The sequence below is a fragment of the Anopheles darlingi genome, chromosome 3, assembly GCF_943734745.1.
Source record: "Anopheles darlingi chromosome 3, idAnoDarlMG_H_01, whole genome shotgun sequence".
NCBI classification, from domain to species: Eukaryota; Metazoa; Arthropoda; class Insecta; order Diptera; family Culicidae; genus Anopheles; species Anopheles darlingi.
Genome location: NC_064875.1, coordinates 43,355,417 through 43,374,470, shown reverse-complemented (window position 1 = coordinate 43,374,470; position 19,054 = coordinate 43,355,417). Strand labels below are relative to the sequence as shown.

General features: G+C 49.3%; 1 protein-coding gene and 1 long non-coding RNA gene across 7 annotated transcripts in view; one reads left to right on the top strand and one right to left on the bottom strand.

Moving 5' to 3' along the window:
* Window positions 1-15,867, bottom strand: part of LOC125957522 (histone-lysine N-methyltransferase Suv4-20-like) — an 84,384-nt gene extending 68,517 nt beyond the window's left edge. For all 6 annotated transcript variants that reach the window (XM_049690284.1, XM_049690277.1, XM_049690281.1 and 3 more), the window contains exons 1-3: window positions 15,503-15,867; window positions 1,903-2,467; window positions 1,550-1,714 (exon numbers count right to left, since the gene is read on the bottom strand). In XM_049690284.1, coding sequence (XP_049546241.1) covers window positions 1,550-1,714; window positions 1,903-2,136 — 399 coding nt within the window. In that variant the 5' untranslated portion in view covers window positions 2,137-2,467; window positions 15,503-15,867. The remainder of the gene's footprint in view (window positions 1-1,549; window positions 1,715-1,902; window positions 2,468-15,502) is intronic.
* LOC125957549 (uncharacterized) lies at window positions 3,300-5,293 on the top strand. Its single transcript, XR_007469236.1, has 2 exons — window positions 3,300-3,569; window positions 4,786-5,293. It is a non-coding gene; the product is annotated as an uncharacterized LOC125957549 (long non-coding RNA).
* Window positions 15,868-19,054: the final 3,187 nt, after the last annotated feature.

The window sequence follows — 19,054 nt, the reverse complement described above, 5'->3', positions numbered from 1 at the left end:
CTCACACGACGCGGCAACATTAGAATGAAACATCACGATCCACGATATGTTCGTAATCGTAATGCCAGAATCTACCGGTAATCTGGAGTGGCGTAGACGCAGTTGTACATACAACAAAATTGAGTTTTCAAAATTCCGAACAGTTAAAAGTTTGCACTTAGACGGCTAAACGCTACTTATTGAGCTGAGCTAATAATAATATTGTGGGCATACGTTATGCAGCAATTGCTATTAAGTGCATGCTAATGAGAGCATAAGAATACCACATCTCAACGGTTTACACTAGCATTTGTGTCGTAGTATTACTTCTTAATAAAATTACAATAAATTTCTATAACCTTCTTCTTTTAATAAAAGAGATAAACATCCACAATCATTGTCCGAAATTGATAATAAGATATAACCAAAACGATTTGAATTATATTTATATATAGAGGCAATTAAATGTACCTTTCATGATTTAGCTTGTAGAAAAACATCAAAATTGATGGCCCGTTTGCTTTTGAAAGACACAAATCTGCGTTTAATTAGAATCCATTATGGAACATCTTTTTAGAGGATGGATCTTTTGTGTATGTAGAATTCTCTTCAAAATTCTTTGTCACTCAACATTAAAGCAATCTCTAGGAAGCGTTTATTTATAAAATATGCCCATTCATAAATATGTACACTAGGTTCCAGGGCAAGGTCAATGGGCGCACAAGCTCTCTCCTGCCACGATAAAGGCTCACTAACGCACTGGCATTTCAGTTTTTCGAGACATTTTCCAGAATGTCCTGACGGATGTTAGGACCTCCAAGCGCTCATAAACTGGGCGACCAATGAGGGTATTTTTAAATAAAATGTATCTTTGCCAGTTTGACTTTGATCGATGTGTAACATTCTCAGTATACTTTTGGAAGATTTAAAATTTTTGGGAAAAAATGTTAAAATTAATTTACCAAAATTAAATTAACAAACGAATGTTCCGTATGTTCCACTGCTCGAAAACAAAAGCGCGCGAGAGCAAGCGAGAGAGCAGCTACTGGTCGAATCCACGCAGAACACTACAAATGCAACCGACTGAAAGCTCGCAGAACAGTACAAATGCAACCGAACGAAAGCTCGAAGAGAACTACAAATGCGGCCGATCGAAAGCTTGCAGAACGCTACAAATCCCGAACAATAACAACGCATTGTAAGGCTCCGCGCTCGCAGCGACACACACACACACACTGAGCGCGCACACGGTAATGCATCGCATAGCGTACATGGAGACCAAACACCAGAACGCAACCTTTTTTTCCATGCTCTTCAGAAGTTCTGAAGTGACTCTTTTTAATTTTCTCCCGAAAGGACTGGAGCACGGGCAACCGTGTTCGAGGTCCTAGTCGGCGCATCAAAAAAACGGGCGGGAAATTGGGATGATGACGATATGCGGCGTCCTTTTCATGCCCCCGAATCCAAAGAGACGGGAGATTGCACCTCTTGGGTGTATCTGACGCCGCGCAAATTATTTAATTAAATTCGCGGCATTTTTAAGGGAACGAAGGTAGAGGAACACACTCACCTGTAGCTCGGCTTCCGAAACGTCGATCTCCCCTCGGTACACGAACTCGATGATGAACTGCAGATCGGAGAAGCAGATATCCGCCGGCAGGATGATGGTGGGGTGTTTGCACGGATTGTCGAGCAGTATTTTTTGAAAATACGCCGAACAGGCCGACAGGACCACCTGTTGAGCGAACAACGAACGGGCGACCGAGCGACCGAGCGAGCCAGTGAGGGAAGGATATGCAAATATATGATAAAAAAAAAAATGAATGGATATGAAAAAAAAAGATTCCGGAGATATTCAAATGATAAAAGGTCCGCCGGTGGTAGCTCCCCCCCTCCCAGTCCGGGTCCCGCGGTCCTACGTACCTTGTGCGCCTTGAGCGAATTGTATTCGCAGGCCAGCGTGACGTCGACGAAGGATTGCGACTCGAGCAGTTCGTGGAACACGGACGTCATGTTCGACTGATAGTTGTTCCATCTTAGGCTAAAATACTGATGCGAAGAGCGGGCCGCCTTCGAGTACGGCGAGGTCGCCGGATATGTGGTATGCGCCGGTAGGTGTGTGGCCGCCGGCCCGGCCGATTGCCCTTTGGTATCCATTTGGTGGCGAGGAGGAGTATGGTCCTTCCCTTTCCGTTTTTTTTTCTTCCTTTTCACGGATGCACCTTTGCTGCACTCACGTCGTTAGGATTTGGTTTACGTTACACGATTTGCTATGCAAAAATATGGTTTGATTGCGACTTTTTCTCCTTTTGAGTCGCGCTATTTTTTCTCTAGCTAAAGTGCTAAGGTGGTGCTTTTGGTTAAATAAATGGCTTTGACTAAATGATTGGTTCGCTTAGCTTGAATGGCCTCGATTGATAATATGACTTGGTACTGCTGCTGCTGCTCGAGCAACTCGACCGCGGTTCGATGGTTGCTCCACGGTGTTCTGTCAAGAGAAAGAAGTAGAAGAAGAAGACGAGATGTGCATTTAGTTAACGCCGCGTGAAAGGTTTCTCTTCTTTGTACAACCAATATGTATGAAGAACAAATTTGAAACGTTTCCATCTCTGCGTTCTCTTCGAAACGTACGAAAAGCGGGGGATTCATAAACAACATTTTTATCGGCCTACTACAACAAACCCTTCTGCTCGTGAACAACAAAGCAGGCGCACAAACAAGCGTCGAGGAATCTAGCCCCGAACCAAAGTGCAACCTAGACCGAAGGTAGGGAGGAGGGTTGTTGGGAACCTTGTGCGGTTGCAGTGTCGTGTGTGAGAACTGGTATGTGCACCGCCGCAAAACCCCTCGCCTCGCCTCGTCTCGCCTCCGCCGGAGTTCTTTTCTATGACTATTTGCCATATTAGAAGTCGCGCAAAGGCGGAACGTGGCGAGAGGCCGCACCCAGAACCCACTGTTGGGCGGTGTGGTGTAGCGGTGCACCCGTAGAAGTGATCCCATGATGAAGCGGCAACTTAAGCGACACCAACAACTCCTACCATCAGTTTGCTTTCCCCGCCCCCTGTCTACTTTGCTGCTGCGATCGTTTATCGATGAACAAGATGATGATGGTTGTGTGTTTGTTTGTGCGCTGCGCTCATGAAAGGGGAAGGTGTGGGGTAGGGTAGGCGGTACGCGGTTGTTACAATCGAAGACGTCATTCGAATGTAAGCAATACACAGCAGCAGCAGACCGCATATGGTCCCCCGCCTCCCTCTTCAAAACAACAACATGATCAAGTGTGAAGCGGAACCAAAGTGCACTAAAGGGGAGTGTGTTAGTAACGTTGGTAACGGAATTGGTTAAACGGTGATAAGTGGATTTTGCTGCTTGGAAAGTACCAAACTGTTCGATTCTCGATTTGACGGCGCTAGCTACTGCTACTACAGCTAGGAGGAGACCATTTTGTTCTGGACAAAAGCAGGCTGTTAGGGGATTGTCACAGCGACAGCGAACATTACACTAGAGGGACTATGCTACTTGGATCGACAAACGCTGTTTTCAGTAACAAAGAAAAAGCCTTTGCGCCAGGTGACAGCAACAAGTTCTCAGTAAGCAGCCGCGAGGTTTTTCGTACATTTCGAGATGAATTTCCCTAAACAGCAAACTGGTTTTCATCACACTGAAGAGCAGAGTGTACGGTTTGTGTGTGTGTGTGTGTGTACATTTCCAATTTCCTTCAGCAGCAGCAGCAGCAGCATCAGCAGCAGTAAGAAAGTGTATTTTCATCTTGATCGCTACCCATCACACCATTCTACACAAAGCAACGCAACCCTATCCCGCCACCCGTCTGCTCCTTTCCCCTCCCCACATACGGTGCTGAACCCTCGAAGGCCTTCTCTTTCTCTCGCGGAAACACAAAACGCGAGAAATATGGAACACGGCGCAGCAGCAGCACACCCACACCACATTCCATCTTCGCTCAAAGCGCTCCAAGAAAGACGTTTTCCTTCTCGGTCTCTCAGTGTCTACAACCTCCATCCTAACACGACGCCCCTAACCCCTTTCGGTCCCTTGTGCGATGTGTTGTCTCTTCTGCCTCGCCATCCCCAGCTCCTGACCGTTTCGTGTGGCCTCGCGTAAACAACGTCGTTCTTTCTGCTTCTTCCTCCTCTTCTTCTTCTTCGTTTCGGCGCCCGTGCGCAATCGCTCGAGAGCGCACACACACACACACACGGGCGCGCGCGCGAAACCAGGGTCTCCTCTGTGGCTCTTCTCTCGCGCGCGCCTGCTGTGTGATGCGTGTGTGCGCTGGATGTCGCAATTTCCACCCAATATTCTCTGACCGGCGACGACGGCGATGACGGCGGCCACGCGGTTGATTGTGTTCAAGTGTATGTGCGCGAGAGGGGGAGGGAAAGGGGGGGTAGGGTGGCAGCATGTTTTTTTCGCTCTTTATTTTTAACCAAATTCGTGTTCGATCGTTTGGCGGCGGCGACAGCGACGACTACGACGACGAGTTTGTTTTTTCTTCCGCTTTTTCTTTCCACTAATGGATCCAAGTATGCTGTACGACTCTGTCTTTCTGTCTCTTTCTTTCTCTCAGAGAGAGCGAGCATTTGTTTGTTTTTTTTTGTTATCGAATTCCCATTGACTCCACGGAGAGCAAACGAGCGGCGAGGCCAGCGAGAGATAAGCGCGGGTGTGCGAGTTCTCACCCCCTCTCCCCCACACAAGCACTTTTTCGCTCTTTCCCAGCTCGCTCGCTCTCACTCTCTCTCTCCCTTTTTCATTCTCCATTCTCTTCGCGGTTTTCTCTTTTCACAGCACGCTCGGAAAATCGTCTCTTCGGTTTTTCGCTCTCTTCGCCGGAACGGCCTGCTCCGAATCGTGCCGAAAGTGCCAAATACTACCGCAGGCAACAAGGACTTGAGTGTATTAGAAAGAGATTAAAGAGCAACCGGGCACACAGCAATAAAGAAAAAAACAACACTCGAGTCCACTTTTTTTGCGGTTCGAACTTTTTGATCCTCTTTCACGGTCATACTAAGTCCGATGAGGATGATGATGAGACAAACAAAAACACCGGCCCCCCGCGATGGAACGGGGGAATCCCCTTCACCCTCGCGCCATTGCCTTTTATCGCACGACGATAACGAGGGAAGGGAAAAAAAAATAGCGAAACAATCAAATCACTACCCCTTCACGCATACACCAATGGGGCGCAGCTGAGCAGCATAAAAAATTCCGCGACATACACGCAACGCACACTAGTTACTAGCTGTTGTGGCACACTTCTGCGTTCCCTTCTGGTTCTTCGATGCCAGAGAATGGAGAATGGAGAAAAAAAACAAAAAAACGGCCGAAAAAAATCATCGCGACTAGCTGGCTGTGAAAGGGGTAGCAGCAGCAGCAGCATGGAAAACAGATGCTCTCGGTGCCGTCCGCACGCATACAGAGCCTGCCACCCACACACACACATGGCGTCGTGTGCGAACCAGAAGCGAATAAATAAACATGCGAATAAAAACAAAACTGATAATTTATTCCGTTCGTAGTCGCATCAGATGTCAGAAGCCCGCGCGCGTGTGTGTGTCAGCGATTGTGGTGCTATCCGGTGGATCGCGCGTGTCTTTTTTATTTTATTTTTTGCTCTGTCTCTTCGCCTATTACGCCATCCCGCCGCCGTGCCTCGCATGTAGGTTATGGCAGCGTCCGGAGTTGCCCATTTTTTGTTTTTGGTCACCTTTTTGCACTTGATTGTTTTTACTTCATGGCGACTCATGACGCGAGAGTTGCTGCGTGTGGCGTTCGTTCCCGGCTTGCTTGGTTTTGACTGTTTTGACGAAGGACGCGGCGCGTACATTCGTTTTGACAGAAAGCGCCACGATGCGTTTCGTCTGCCCGGTTACACATATAACGCTGTGTCACGCGTTGATGATAACGGGGGGTGGCTGGTTGGTTAAAACGAGGTGTGTTCTATATGGTGAAGGTTGCTGGTAGGTTTTTTTGTGGATAGGCATCGATCGGGAGTCACTGCGGTTGGCGTTTTACAAGTTACAATTTGTCTCGCCCGGCATGGAGCGCAGATTAGTTTCCTTACCAACCATACCTATTTCGAATACAGTTTTCAAAGTGTGGTTATTGGTTCTGGGATGGAACGAAAGTGTGCTCTTTTACAAATTACTGGCACTTCACCGTTTCTACTAAACGGCAGAAGTCTCGGATGTAGCGCCGAAATATCGAACAATTGCGGTCCCTAAATAATCAAACGTGTTGGTTCAACCGGCTAAGAATCTCTCATCTTTTCAATAAACCTGTGAGGATGAGATCTGATGTGTCCCTGTGTTTTGGATTTGAATTATGAAGTTCCTCTTTCCACTGTACCCATCACAATGGTTCTGGCAAAGTTGTCTCATCGTTTTGCTTATGCTATGTCAGCGTTTAATATTTCCATACAAGGAGAATCTCTTTCCAGTATGAAGCGCAAACAACACCTCGATAAGATGTGTTTGCGGAGAGCCATCTTTCATTACTTTGCTCTTGTACTGCCGAAGAGTATCATGATTTGATAGAGGTTTAATGGCCACCATTCTCTAGCTGGAGAGAACGTGGCACACGGGGTTGCATGGTTTTTGGGTAGAGTTTTTGGCTTTAAACCGGAGGCTAGAACAATAGGTGATGAAGGATTCAAATGGGATTAAAAGTACCGCTAAATACCGCTTCCAGGCGTCCCTAAAATCCATGAGAATAGAAAAAGAATGAGGTAGTTGCATCAAATCATTACTGAGAAAATGTGTTCTTCACGAGCACTTTGAGTGACAATAGGCTCTTTGAGCGCCAGGCAAAGCGATATGTGCACAGCACTAACGCTAAATCGTATCCATGAAGAAATGTGAGTGTTGTTAGTATGCTATCAAGTACTAAAAACGCGTAAAAATTTAAATGCAACACGCCACGGAAAACAGTTAATCCATTTGATGCAAGTTTTGACCACAAAAAGACCAGACAGACAGTCAGAAACGGTCGCAATCATTTTTGCGACTTGGAAACCCTCGAGCACATATCGCAAAACCAGTAAAACGATTAGAAAAAAAAGTTGCAGGTGACGCGTTCATCAGACTGCTGTACACACAAGACATCCTGCTCCTTCTGAATACTACTTGTTTCAGTGCATGAGTAAGCGCTAGCTGCACAGAGGGGTTAATTTGGTCTAAACATACATGGCCCTCGTGATCGCTTCAAAAGATGTGATAGTTTTCCAACATGATCTTGAAACTGCCTGATCGATGGACAACAGTAAGTAGTAATGATGGACAATACTTCGAATCCGGTAATAATACATTTTTCACACAATAGGAAGCTAAATAAAAGTAATTTTGTATGCTGCTCTCCACATCCATATTAAGATTATTGGAACTAGTTCTCTTATGAGATAGGTTGCTTCGATCGGATTCGTCATTTGATTTAACGACGCAATGGTTACGCAGTATGTAACCAGTACTAAGTTTGTACTAAAAGGATGGAATATTAGTTGACAGCTGCTGTCAGTTTACTCGACGCCGAAACGGACTTAGAATGCAGCAGCAACATGGAAACTATTAACATTAAACAAAATCCAACCCATGAACTCAGGAGGAACCTCGCGATACGCCTCTTAAAAAGGCAAAATAGCTGATGAACGTCGCAACAACAATGCAAACAACAATGGATCTGGGGATGGATTCCTACGGGGATTGTGCAAGTTGCACCACCCATTGGGGGGTTTTCTCTATCCTGGTTCTAGACCTGGCCGCGCGCGCACACACACACACGTTGTAACGAGAGTATGCATGCACGCGCTGCGCCTTGGTTACTTGGTTTCATTTCAAAACCATCCAGCTACCATTTTCGTATTAGTTGTCTAATAGACATGCTGCTGCTGCTGCTGCTGCTGCTAGCCCTCGGTTTAGTCTCGTTCTCCTCCTCGTCCTTCACTTCCTTCGCAACAAGCCGAGCTGTCGAGGTTCGTGCGTGTTTCAGGCACAAGGGGGGGCGGGCGGCAGGAGATGCGGGATTCCGGAACCCGTTCCAGAGAGAGCCTACCAAAAGCCTACCAACGACGTGGTACCATCTCCCCCGGGGGGGGGGGGGGGGGGTGCCAGTGAATGGTGGAAAACCGGGCCACCGACACCCTCTTTCCTCTCGCCATCATCCTTTCCTTTCCACCTGATGACGCGCGGCTCGATTCGCTCGATCCCCGCCGAGGCACAGACACAGACACACATACAGAACAACAGTTCCCTGCTACCCACGCACACACCATATACGGCAGCAGCAGCAGCAGCAGCAGCAGCGACAGGAGAGGCGCAGAGAGCATTTCTTTGCACAACAGTTTCGCCGAACCGAGACCGGCCCGGCCCGGCCTGGCCCGGTCCGCGACAACGATGACGATGACGACGACGACGACGAGTGTTGTATGGCTGTTTTTCAACCGTTCAGTCGGTTTTTAAACAACTCTCAGCCACTCCACAACGATGGCAACAGCCAGGCCAGCGCCAGCGCCAGGCCAGCGCCAACGCCAGGACGGGGCAACGAGCCCCGAGATATCCTTTCTGCGTTCGGGTGCGGCGCGCGCTCGATCTCTCTCTCTCTCTTTTTCTTTTTGTCTCTCTCTTCTACGGACTGGACGGCGGATGAGGACGACGACGACGACGACGTACTGGCCAGGCCAGGCAGGATGATGCACGGCATCCGATTCCTCACGCAATCATCCTGGTCGGTCCACGATCCACCGAAAGGGGTACCACCACCAGGCATTGGCCCTTGCCATCAGGCCCAAAACAGAGCGAGAGAAGAAACGAAAGAGACAGCGAGAGAAAGAGAGAAAAAGAGAGAGAGGGAGAGAAGCATAGAAAGGAAAGGAAGACAGAGCAGTCGCTGGGTGTGAACGAGAAGCAACCAAAGGAAGGAATGCGAAACGCATTCCCGCTGCCAGCCAGCCAGCCGGCCGGTCGCAGCAATAAGCTAAGCGAGTGGAAATGACGGGAAAATGGTGGGGGGGGGGGGGGCATACCTCCAGCAGGGAGCGCCCCGTTGGACGGGCGGAAAAGCGGGTTAAATGGAAAAGGGGGGGATGAAATAGGTAAAACAAGGCACAACCGCGTCGCGCCCGCCATCATCGGTCGCAGTAGGCTGCTATACCAGGCTCTTTGCTCTCTCTCTCTCTCTCTCTGTCTCTCTGCGTATCTCTCTGTCTCTTTCTGCTCTATGCTCTTCCGCTTCTTCCTCTTCTTCGTCGTCGTCATTGTCGTCGTCGTTGCTTAGCTGCGCTTAGGGGTTGCTTCGTCCTTTCTCTAATTTCTCCCGCCCGAAACAGTGGAAAGGACAAAGGCACCAAAAGTCCTTCTACTTCTCTCCACCTCTCCGTCCACCGAAATTCTTCTATCTACACTTCAGTTCCAGTCCTGTCCCTTCCTGACACCACGTGTGTGTGTGTGTGTGTCTGTTTGGTATGTGGTCTTTTGCTTGGCCTCCTCCTCCAGGATCTGGCGCGATTTCCTCGCGCGCGCACTTCCGGTACACCACACACGTACACGCCGTGTGTGTGTGTTCGATCTGCACCCAACGCACACACGTTTTGACGTTTCGCGAAGTTCCCCTTTTTGGGGGTGGGGGAAGTTAGAAAATAGATTTCACGTTTTCCATGCACTTAGCCTGCCCCCGGTGGTGAGGGGGGGGGGGGGGGGGTCTGTGGTGTGGGTTTGCATGGAGTTGATGGTCTCTCTTACCATCTCTTTCTCTCTCTCTCTCCTTCTCTCTATCGAAAAGGAACCGAGGAAGGGGTTGAATTTGAGCTAGAACATTAGCTGCGTTTGCAAAATCCTTTGCCACGAATTTTGAGCATAAAAGTTATATGTTTCCTGCAAATGAAACCGCGTACAGGACCCGCGGGGGGGGGGGGGGGGTCCCCTTCCTAACTATCCATTGCCCGTGCCGTGCTCTCAAAGGACAAAGGCAGTCCGGTATTTAAGAAATAACCACGGAATGGTGAGTTATTCGCGTTTGTTTCTATGCTGGATATGCTAGAGAATGGAAATGGATCGCAAAGACGGGAAAATCCGGAAAGAAAATCAATCCTTCCACACAAAGAGACACGGAGAAAATGGAAAAAAACGAACAGAGGGACCGAGAGATAGACCGAGAGCGAGAAAGAGACTTGGCACATCAATCTTCTCGCAAAGGAAATGAAATGCCAGTGTGAAAAGTAGACGAAAGTGGAGAAGCGCCGCGAAGAAAACACATAAGGACAGTTGAAGGACACGGGGGAGTGTGTGGTGTTGGTGGTGGTGGTGGAGGACACAACGAGCGAGCAAGAAGCGACCCGACAAAGGAACCGCGCACTGGCTCGGTGGCTGAAGTATCGCAACATAAGCTGCGTCTTGTACTAAGCAGCACGGACCACTAGTGGAAAGGTCCCCCGGTTGGGACAAGGGGAAGATACTAGTTACTACTCTGACACACAGACGCGCGCACACACGCACACACGTACACACGCACACACGTACACACGCACACACAAGCACACATACAGACCCAAGGCCTCGATCGAAGAAGTAAACAACCGAAGAAGTGCACCCAGAAGGCAGAATGGCACCGCAATGTGAGGATGCGAGAAGCAGCAGAAGCGACGAAGAAGGCCATGACAGAGGCAAACGGCAACGGCAACGGCAACGGAAAAAGCCCCAAGAGGATAAGTGAAAGAAAGAAAGAGAAAGAGAAAGAGACAGTGGGAAAGAGCACGGGAGAAAGATCGATAAAGAACACACGCCCGAAGGAAATGGGTGGGTTGGATGGGCAAGGTGAGGAGGAGGCGGAGGCGAAAGGAGATCTCGCACGCACGGCACTGAACGCCAGAAACAGAAACGGAACCAGCGGAGAATGAGAGAGAGATAGAGAGAGATAGAAAGATAGAATGATAGAGAGAGAAAGAGTGCGCACGCGAGCACACGCGGTGATGGAAAATAAAGGAAAAGCAGACCCACAGCAGAATGGCGCAACAAGCGGGAGTGGAAAAACGAGAACTGGCGGGACGGGACGGGACGGAGGAACGGGACACGGGGGGGGAAGTGACACCCCGGTACCACCCGGTTCCACCGCGGGAAGCGGAAAAGCTATTTCATTTCGAATCGGGCGCGAGCATCCAAGAAAACTCGGACACGGCAAACACAGAAAACGTAGGGTGGCGGTTGTGGTGGTGGTGGCGGTGAGGAAAAAGCGAAAGACGAGATTTGGTCGGAAAATTTGGAAGACCTTGGTGGCTGGCGGAAGGACGGCCATGGCACGGGGGACGATCGTCTCTCACACGAGAGGGAGAGAGATAGAGAGAGAGAGAGCGAGTAGAGAGCACAAATGAAAATGTGTATTTCCTAATTTTCTTCTTCTTGACTTGACTTGGCCCTTGGCGCGTACGTCACTCCACGCCGCCGTTCCCGCTTTGTGTCTCGTTGGAGGATCGTAGGTGAGGGCTGAAGTCCGCGACGTCCGACGAGGAACGTTGTTATCGCGTTTCACTTGTCCACGAAGAAGCACAAACACGAAGAAGCGAAACCAAACCGCCAAAGGAAAAGCGAACACAATTTTCTTCATCCGCTCTTCCTTGCTCGCTTTCTCGCGTTCCCTAATATCGCGTTCCTGAGAGCTCCTTCGAGAAGAAGTGGCCAACCGGCCGGGACCCGAATATATGTACGAAAACTCTAGTAAGAGCTCTTGGTAGTGTTTGGGTCATTCCTGGGCACCAGCTATTGCGTGTGTTGCCCAGGCCAACAGCACCTCGCTTGCTTCTCTTTCGTCGGTTCTGAGCCAAATATGTTGTTAAGAAACATGAGATCAGCACTAGGATCTTTTTTATATTCATCCAAGCAACCTGCAGTTCCAAACACTAACGCCCTTTGACAGTCAACTCAGCAAGCGGAGTGTTATGCTAGAGTTCAATCGTGACGTCAACTACAGCACTAGACTCACACTAGACCACATATAGCTAGCTTGAAGGTCAAGATGATCTGTTCCGTTTTGTAAATATGCGATACTTCAACATTCTAATTCCTACGACTCTGGCATCTCCATCTTCCATAGTTTTGGTTCGTTGGTTAGTTGTTTAATGTGCTATTCCTGTCTAGCTTATTAATGTTTTTCGTAACACCGTATTTAGATCCTTGTAAGTGCGTCCTATGCAACGCAAGCTTTCACTTTTCGGACATCTATACGGTTCAGTTTCTAAGAAAATCCTAGGAGAATTCTCTCTTACTCCCTATTTTGGATTAAGATCTTGCAGCCAAGAAGAGGTCATATTATATGATCCAAGCTTCCTCCTTCCAAACACGTTTCCAGTGGATAAAGCGGACAACTATCCTTGACAAGGTTGAACTCCTCTTCCAAACATTTGGTACAGAGCAATCGCAAAGTTGCTTTTTGTTTCTCTTATAATGTTTTCTTTCTTGCATTTTTGTGAGTATTTTTGCCATATTAACCCTTAGAATACTATTTTCCTTCCAGTTCTCCATCTTGCTTCAATCACTATGCCGTTTCTCCGAAAACTTATTATACATTCCAACTTCACTTGTCCACTTCGAGTTTGTAGATGATATAACGGATTGATGAAGTCGTCGTGAGTGAAATGTCATCTTCATTTTTAATGATGAATTACGGACGAAGCCCAAACCATCATCTTGTTGGTCAATGTGTTTGACGTCTTAGTTAACGATAAAGCTACAAAGCCATGTATTAGAGAAGCTATGTAGGTGTACTTTGTGATGATCTTTCTAGAATGATCTTAACGAACGCGCGCGCACACACCACATCACGGGAAACTCAATATCATTTCGCTCATGAAATGCCCCCGCCCCTACTCCCCATCACATTCTGCCTTTTCCTTTTCTCCTTTTTCCCCATTTATTTATCTGGAAACATAGTAGATCGTTTCATTCCCCGTGCCCGCCGCCACTTTGCCCGTTTTTGCTGTGCTGTGTGTCTCTTTTACGCTCCACTTTCACCGGCACATTTCCAGCATTTTCCGTCCTTCCATTTCCAGCAACCGCTCGAACCGACCCCAACCCCACTCGACCTATTCCCATTCCCCTCTTCATTCCCCATGATCCATCCACGATGGTGGCACCAACCGCGCCGCGCATTTGACGCAAACAACACTCCGCAGCAATGCTCACCGTCGTCGTTGCGCCTTTATGTCCTTTCGTCCGTTTCGTTCGTCTTTTTTCCCGGGGTTTTCCACCTACACCTTGTTCCCATTTTCCGCCATCCTCTCTCTCCACACACCACACACCACCACACCGCAGGCACCAGGCACCAGGCACCAGGGACCGGGTCGCGAGGTTGATATAAGCGCAGGATAAAGAAGAACGTCCGAACGATTTCCGTTTTTCCATTACATTTTCCACACATTCTTCTGCCCACCACTACCCTCTCGGTCACTCTCTTTCTTGCTCTCTCTGTCGCTCTCTCTGTCGCTGTTTATCCCGTATGTACTCCCGCTTGTCGGGGGTGGATGGAAGAGGGGTCCTCTTGATAGGAAGAGGAGAAGAAAGAGGACCAAACATAAGCCACCGATTTCTGCCGCCAGACCGCGTTCTCTACTCTCGAGCGCGTGCTACCTACATTCTTGCGAATGATGGGACGGCGGGTGGAAGGGTAGGGCTGGGGTCTCCCCCCACGACCACCCTTCCCCGCTTCCACGTGTCGCGCTTTATCCAACCCGCGCGTGTTATATGCGTTTTGCTGTAAATCGTTCCTCTTCTTCTTGGCTCCTTTCTTCCTTCCTGAGTCTATTTTCGCGCGACCAGAGTATAGCAGAGCAGCAGTCGAGTGGCCAACAACAACAACAGCAGCAACAACGGAAAATCATAAACAGACACACAACAACAGCAGCAGCAGCAGCAGCAGCAGCATAAATGGAAATGGAAAATGTTTCCAAATCCGTCTTGTGCCATCGTTTCTGCGAGCGAAGGGCTCGCACGTGAAGGGCTCGCACACAACACAATCGTGAAAAGAAGGAACCACTGCTTCTTGCTCTTCTTCCTCTTCTGCTTCCGCTGCTTCTTCTTTTGGGTCTTTGCCGCTTGCACCACCCCTGGGGATGGTGGAGGAAAATCGATTTTTCTCCGCTCCGCTTTTCCTTCTGTTTCTCCACTCCGGCAGCAGCAGCAGCAGTGCGGTCTCTAGCTCTTCGGCCTCCGACCAGCCCCAAAAACGTCCCTTTTTCCCCCACTCCCCGCTCGGTGTTTGCTTCCTCCTTTCGCCGCAACCCGTTCCCGCGGTGTCCGTCCGACTCATTCCTTCTTCTCCACATCATCATCTCTCTCTCGTGTCTCTCTGTGTTCATTGCTTTCGCCATAACTCGCTCGCTCCCGTTCGCTCTCTCGCTATCTACTACTACTACTAGTAGTAGCTGCCCTCTCTGCAAGCAACCGAATCCTGGTGGAGGAGGAACCTACCTTCCCCCCCCCCACTGTTCATGTTCCTTTCTCGTCTCCTCCTCTCGGGCCACCTTCGTTCGGTGGGGGTGGGTGGGGTGGTGCGAAAGTTGTTTTATGCAGGACTCTTTGCTCTGGCTCGGGCACGGAAATGCTTCCTCATCGTGTGTGCGGCGCGCTAGCTGCTGTTCACATATAAAACAGGTATGTAATGCCGGCTCTGGATGGCGCGCGCAGTCGACGGAACAAACTTCCTTCATCATGATGATCATCATCATCATCATCGTCGTCGTCCTTTTCCCTTTTCGTCAGCACTACAGTGCCCGTCCTTTTTGCATCGAATTTCAGCAGCGCCATAACATTTCGCTTCCAAACATGTTTACTTGCCTAGAGAAAAGGCCCAGAAAGCCAGGCCAAGCCAGGCCATGCCCTATGCTCGCGTATCGTGACATAGTTACACCGCCACCGAGTTACCGTTGAGCGAGTCTAGCCACTACATATTCCCAGTTCAACCCGTTTTCAAATGTGATCCACAGTGAAAGAAGGAAATGCTTCTTATGTGTGTGTGTGTGTTAAAATGAAATATCTTCGTGCAATCTTCGAGCTCGATGAGCGGTTGAAAGTTTGTTTCTGGATTCGCCAGAAGGAAAGCGGGAATCGTAAAAAGCGAACCAACCCCGCCGCCCGGAGAGGTGCACTGAATGACTCCTGCTCCTCGTCTATACACCCCCCAGGTCTCTGCTTTAAATAAACAACTTTATCTACTTCATACAGCGTTGGGGTGGCGGCAATACAAGAGGAGTTTACTTTCGACGTCGAAGAACACACACAGAACGAAACGGGGAGCGCGGAATGGTCATATCAAAGATTGCGATCGAGATAACGAGAGAGTAAGCGAGTGGGCAGAGTACTAGCCCCTGGTACCTATAGGTACACACCACAGGTGCTTTCTGGTGGTGCTGAACTGGCAACTGCTGATCCCGTTACCCGAAGCAAAGCGCCAAAAGAATGAGACGAATTTAAACGAATAATGAGGGATGAAGTGTACCGCTACTGTGAACTCATCCTGTCAGGCTCACCTTTGTTTGATAATCACGATCGTTGCATTTGGTTACTTTGTTACGCGGACTAGTAGTAGTAGTAGTAGTAGTAGCAGTAGGCTGTTCCGGTGTGGTAACGGTGTACGAATGGCGTTACAACGCGTTACGCATAACGCGCCTGACTTAGAACGCGCTGAGCTGCTGCCGTTGGCCTACTTAGCTGCTGGTGCGCGCTTGCGCTTAGCCAAGAAGAGGGAGGTTTTAGTAGACACACACCAACGGACAAACCAACCAGCAACCAAGCAACTGGCGGGCTAGATTCACGGATTTTCTTTTGTTTGCCACCACACCCTGTAGAGTAGCGAGACACACGGACACCACTCAAATGCTCGACGACGACGACGACGACGGCGACTCACGCAGCAAATTTGCTTAACTACTGACTCCCGGTTTGAAGGAAGAAGGCGGCAAGAATCGATTTGATCAATGGCACGAATATACTATATACTAACGCAACGCACAACGCGAAAGGTTGACGCGATGTTGGGGTGAGCTTAACCGCAACATTAACCACACACACACACACACGCACACACACCCCGGGAATGCTGCTACTGGTGCTGTTGTCGCTATAACGCGCGTTTTTTTTTTTGATAGCGAAAGTGCCGTGACATGTGCTGACTATGCGTTCCGGCTACATACCAAAAAAGGCTTGGGAGAAGCGCCCAGGAACTACTGCGTGTGCTACTCTAGCGCGTTGGCACTTGTACACAATAATTGTCTTTTCATAAACACCTCACACTGACACACGCGTGACACTCTACGCAAAATTCACTTTGGGGTTTGGGATTGACCTTCGACCGCCCGCCAACCCCCCTTCTTCACAGGACACATTCCGTGGCGGTCGAATTTTGACGTTTCTTCTATCGGGTCAGCAGCAGTGATGATGCATGGAGCAGCAGCATAATCGAAGTAGCCGTGCAGCACGGCGAGCGGTTAAACATCAAACGCGCGGTATCACTTCACATTCCCCCGCACTTGTCACACAAAACTCTTCTTCTTTATCTCTCTCTCTCTCTCTCTCTCTTTGAAACACACACGCACAAAACACGAGAGCACTTTTACGCGCGCGCACACACTCTCTCACAAAACCACTCGGAGGCGGCTGACAGCAGTGATTAAAACAACATTTTGATTCATCATATTAACCTTTGTTTATTGCACTTTGATACGTCAACGGCGGCGCCTTTCATTGTGACACCTGCTGCTGCTGCTGCTGCTCTTGCTGTTGTTGGTGCCACCTCACACACACACACCCTGTCGTCGTTGCCCCGGGACACGCGAGGACGTGTGATGATCCGCGTGACAGAGCGAGTGCAGTTCACCTGTCAAACAGTGGGGTTGTTCTGTTTCATCGTCGCCTTCGTCGATCTGGCTTTCGGCGCAAAACTCACCGCGCGCGCGACGACGACCTCGGTGCACTGGCGACGGCGGCGGCGATGGGGGTGGGAGGGAGGTCGATAAGAAAGGAAATGCGGAATCCGTCGGTTAACTCGGTCGGTCACACACGCACTGCTGATGGCGCACACACACAACAGAATCACTGAGCGGACACGCGGGAGGAGGAGGTGCGGTGCGTGTCGCTGGCTACTTTGTCGACGACACTTTGTCTCCGGGAATTCGCCAAGATTTCGATTCACGAGTTCACGAACGAGCGGACTGACTGGTTGACTGGCTGGCTGGCTGGCTGGCTGGCTGGGTGGTGGGTGACTGGGTGCGCGCTAGTGGTTGGCGGCACGCGGCGACCGTCCTATGGTTTGCGCAATTGCTTGCTGCTGCTGCCGTTCCTTTGCAGATCGGTTGTCGTCTCGGCGTAGCACGAGCCGCACGCAGCAGCGGTTCATGATTGTGTGCCCCGAACGGCACGAACTAAAATAAATCGAAGAAGAAAGGAAGCAGCAGGCCGCGCCAACGCGTAGAAGGAGGGCGACGGCGGCAGTCACCACACTTTTGAGAAGACGATACAGCCACTAACGCACAGACATGCACGCACGCACGCACGAACGCACGAACGACGAAGACGAGGGCGGAAGCGAATGGAAAATAACTAATTTCGCTTTCTTCTGAATCTTTTGCCCTTTGGCCGCAGCCGCAACACTTCACACGCACTACTATCTCGGCGGTTGTTGGTGCTACTAGGTGGTATTACACTCTCTACGCTGCTCTACGCGGTCCACAGCTACGCGCGGTCGCGGCTGGTGTCATCAATGGTGGTGATGTTGTTCTGCGATGCTGCGCTCGCTCTAAGCGCCGAGAGACTTGCTGATTAGAAAATTCGCCTAGAGTGCGAGCGCTCTCTCTCTCTCTCTCTCTCTCTCTCTCTCTCTCTCTCTCTCTCTCTCTCTCTCTCTCTCTCTCTCTCTCTCTTCCGTAGAAGGGGATGGTGCGGTTGGTTTCATCGTCGTCGCGCACGCAGCAAGCATGGCACAAAACACCACCCACCACCCATCCGCTCGGATGCACGAATACAGACGCAACATAAAACATGCTCGTGCGCACAGAGAGAGAGAGCGAGAGAGAATGAGAATCATGAAGAGTAAAGAGAGGGACGGGTGGATGAAGTTGGGGGGGGGGGTTTTCGCTTTTGCGATAGTGTGCGTGCGATGATGGGCGATTGGTGTTGGTAAAGAATTTTTTGTTTTGATTTTTTTCTCTTTAGCCTCTTTCTTCGTTCAACTCATTCCCCCGCACCCGCCACATGCTGCCTGGTTGTTAAAAGTAATATGTAGGCCAATCGACTTTACCGCTGCCTCAATTACTATGTGCTGACTATTGGCGTGAAATATTAGGTTCTGAGCCGCTGATCGCCACTCGCCGTGATCTACGATTGTTCGATTCTCAATAGATGCGGTATTCGACATCCCGGCAAAATGCCCAAGTTGTAGAATAGCCGACCGACCAGGCTCGAGAAGATTTTCGTAGCAGTTGGTGCTGTTCCAGCAGATTCTCCAGCTACCCCTCCTCTATTCCCTTGATCGTATTCCCTACCGTATTGAAGATCGAGCGCAACATTCCCCCCTGTAAGTTCTAGTCGTGTGTCTTGTTATAATCGTCTGGAAATTGAGATTGTTCGTAATGCGCGTATCCTTTTTTTATTCATTTCAAATACTTTTTGGGTTTATTATATTTCTTGAATCAAATTTGAACGAAATCATCTAACTTTGGAATCAGACAGATAGAGATCAGAGTTCTTACAAATGATGGAAGTTTCCAGTTCTGTTCTTGACCAAGTCAGCCTCAGCAGTAGATATACTGAATTTGATGTAACATATTGCTGAAGTTAGCAGAACAACAAGTGATGAAATTTGTTCTCTTCGCTGGTAGTACTCGCGGTATATTATTTTCAGTTTCTAGCCAAAAACAATCATCTCACACGCCTCAAAATAGCTGAACTCCAGTGCGATGAAACGATCGTTTGCGAGGCAAAAAGTTTACATGCAATTGCGGCACGCGGCCCGATTGTAAAATATTTGCTCTAAGCGTTTTGAGAGCATCTTTAACTATATTCTATCGTTCCATTGCTGTTTTAGA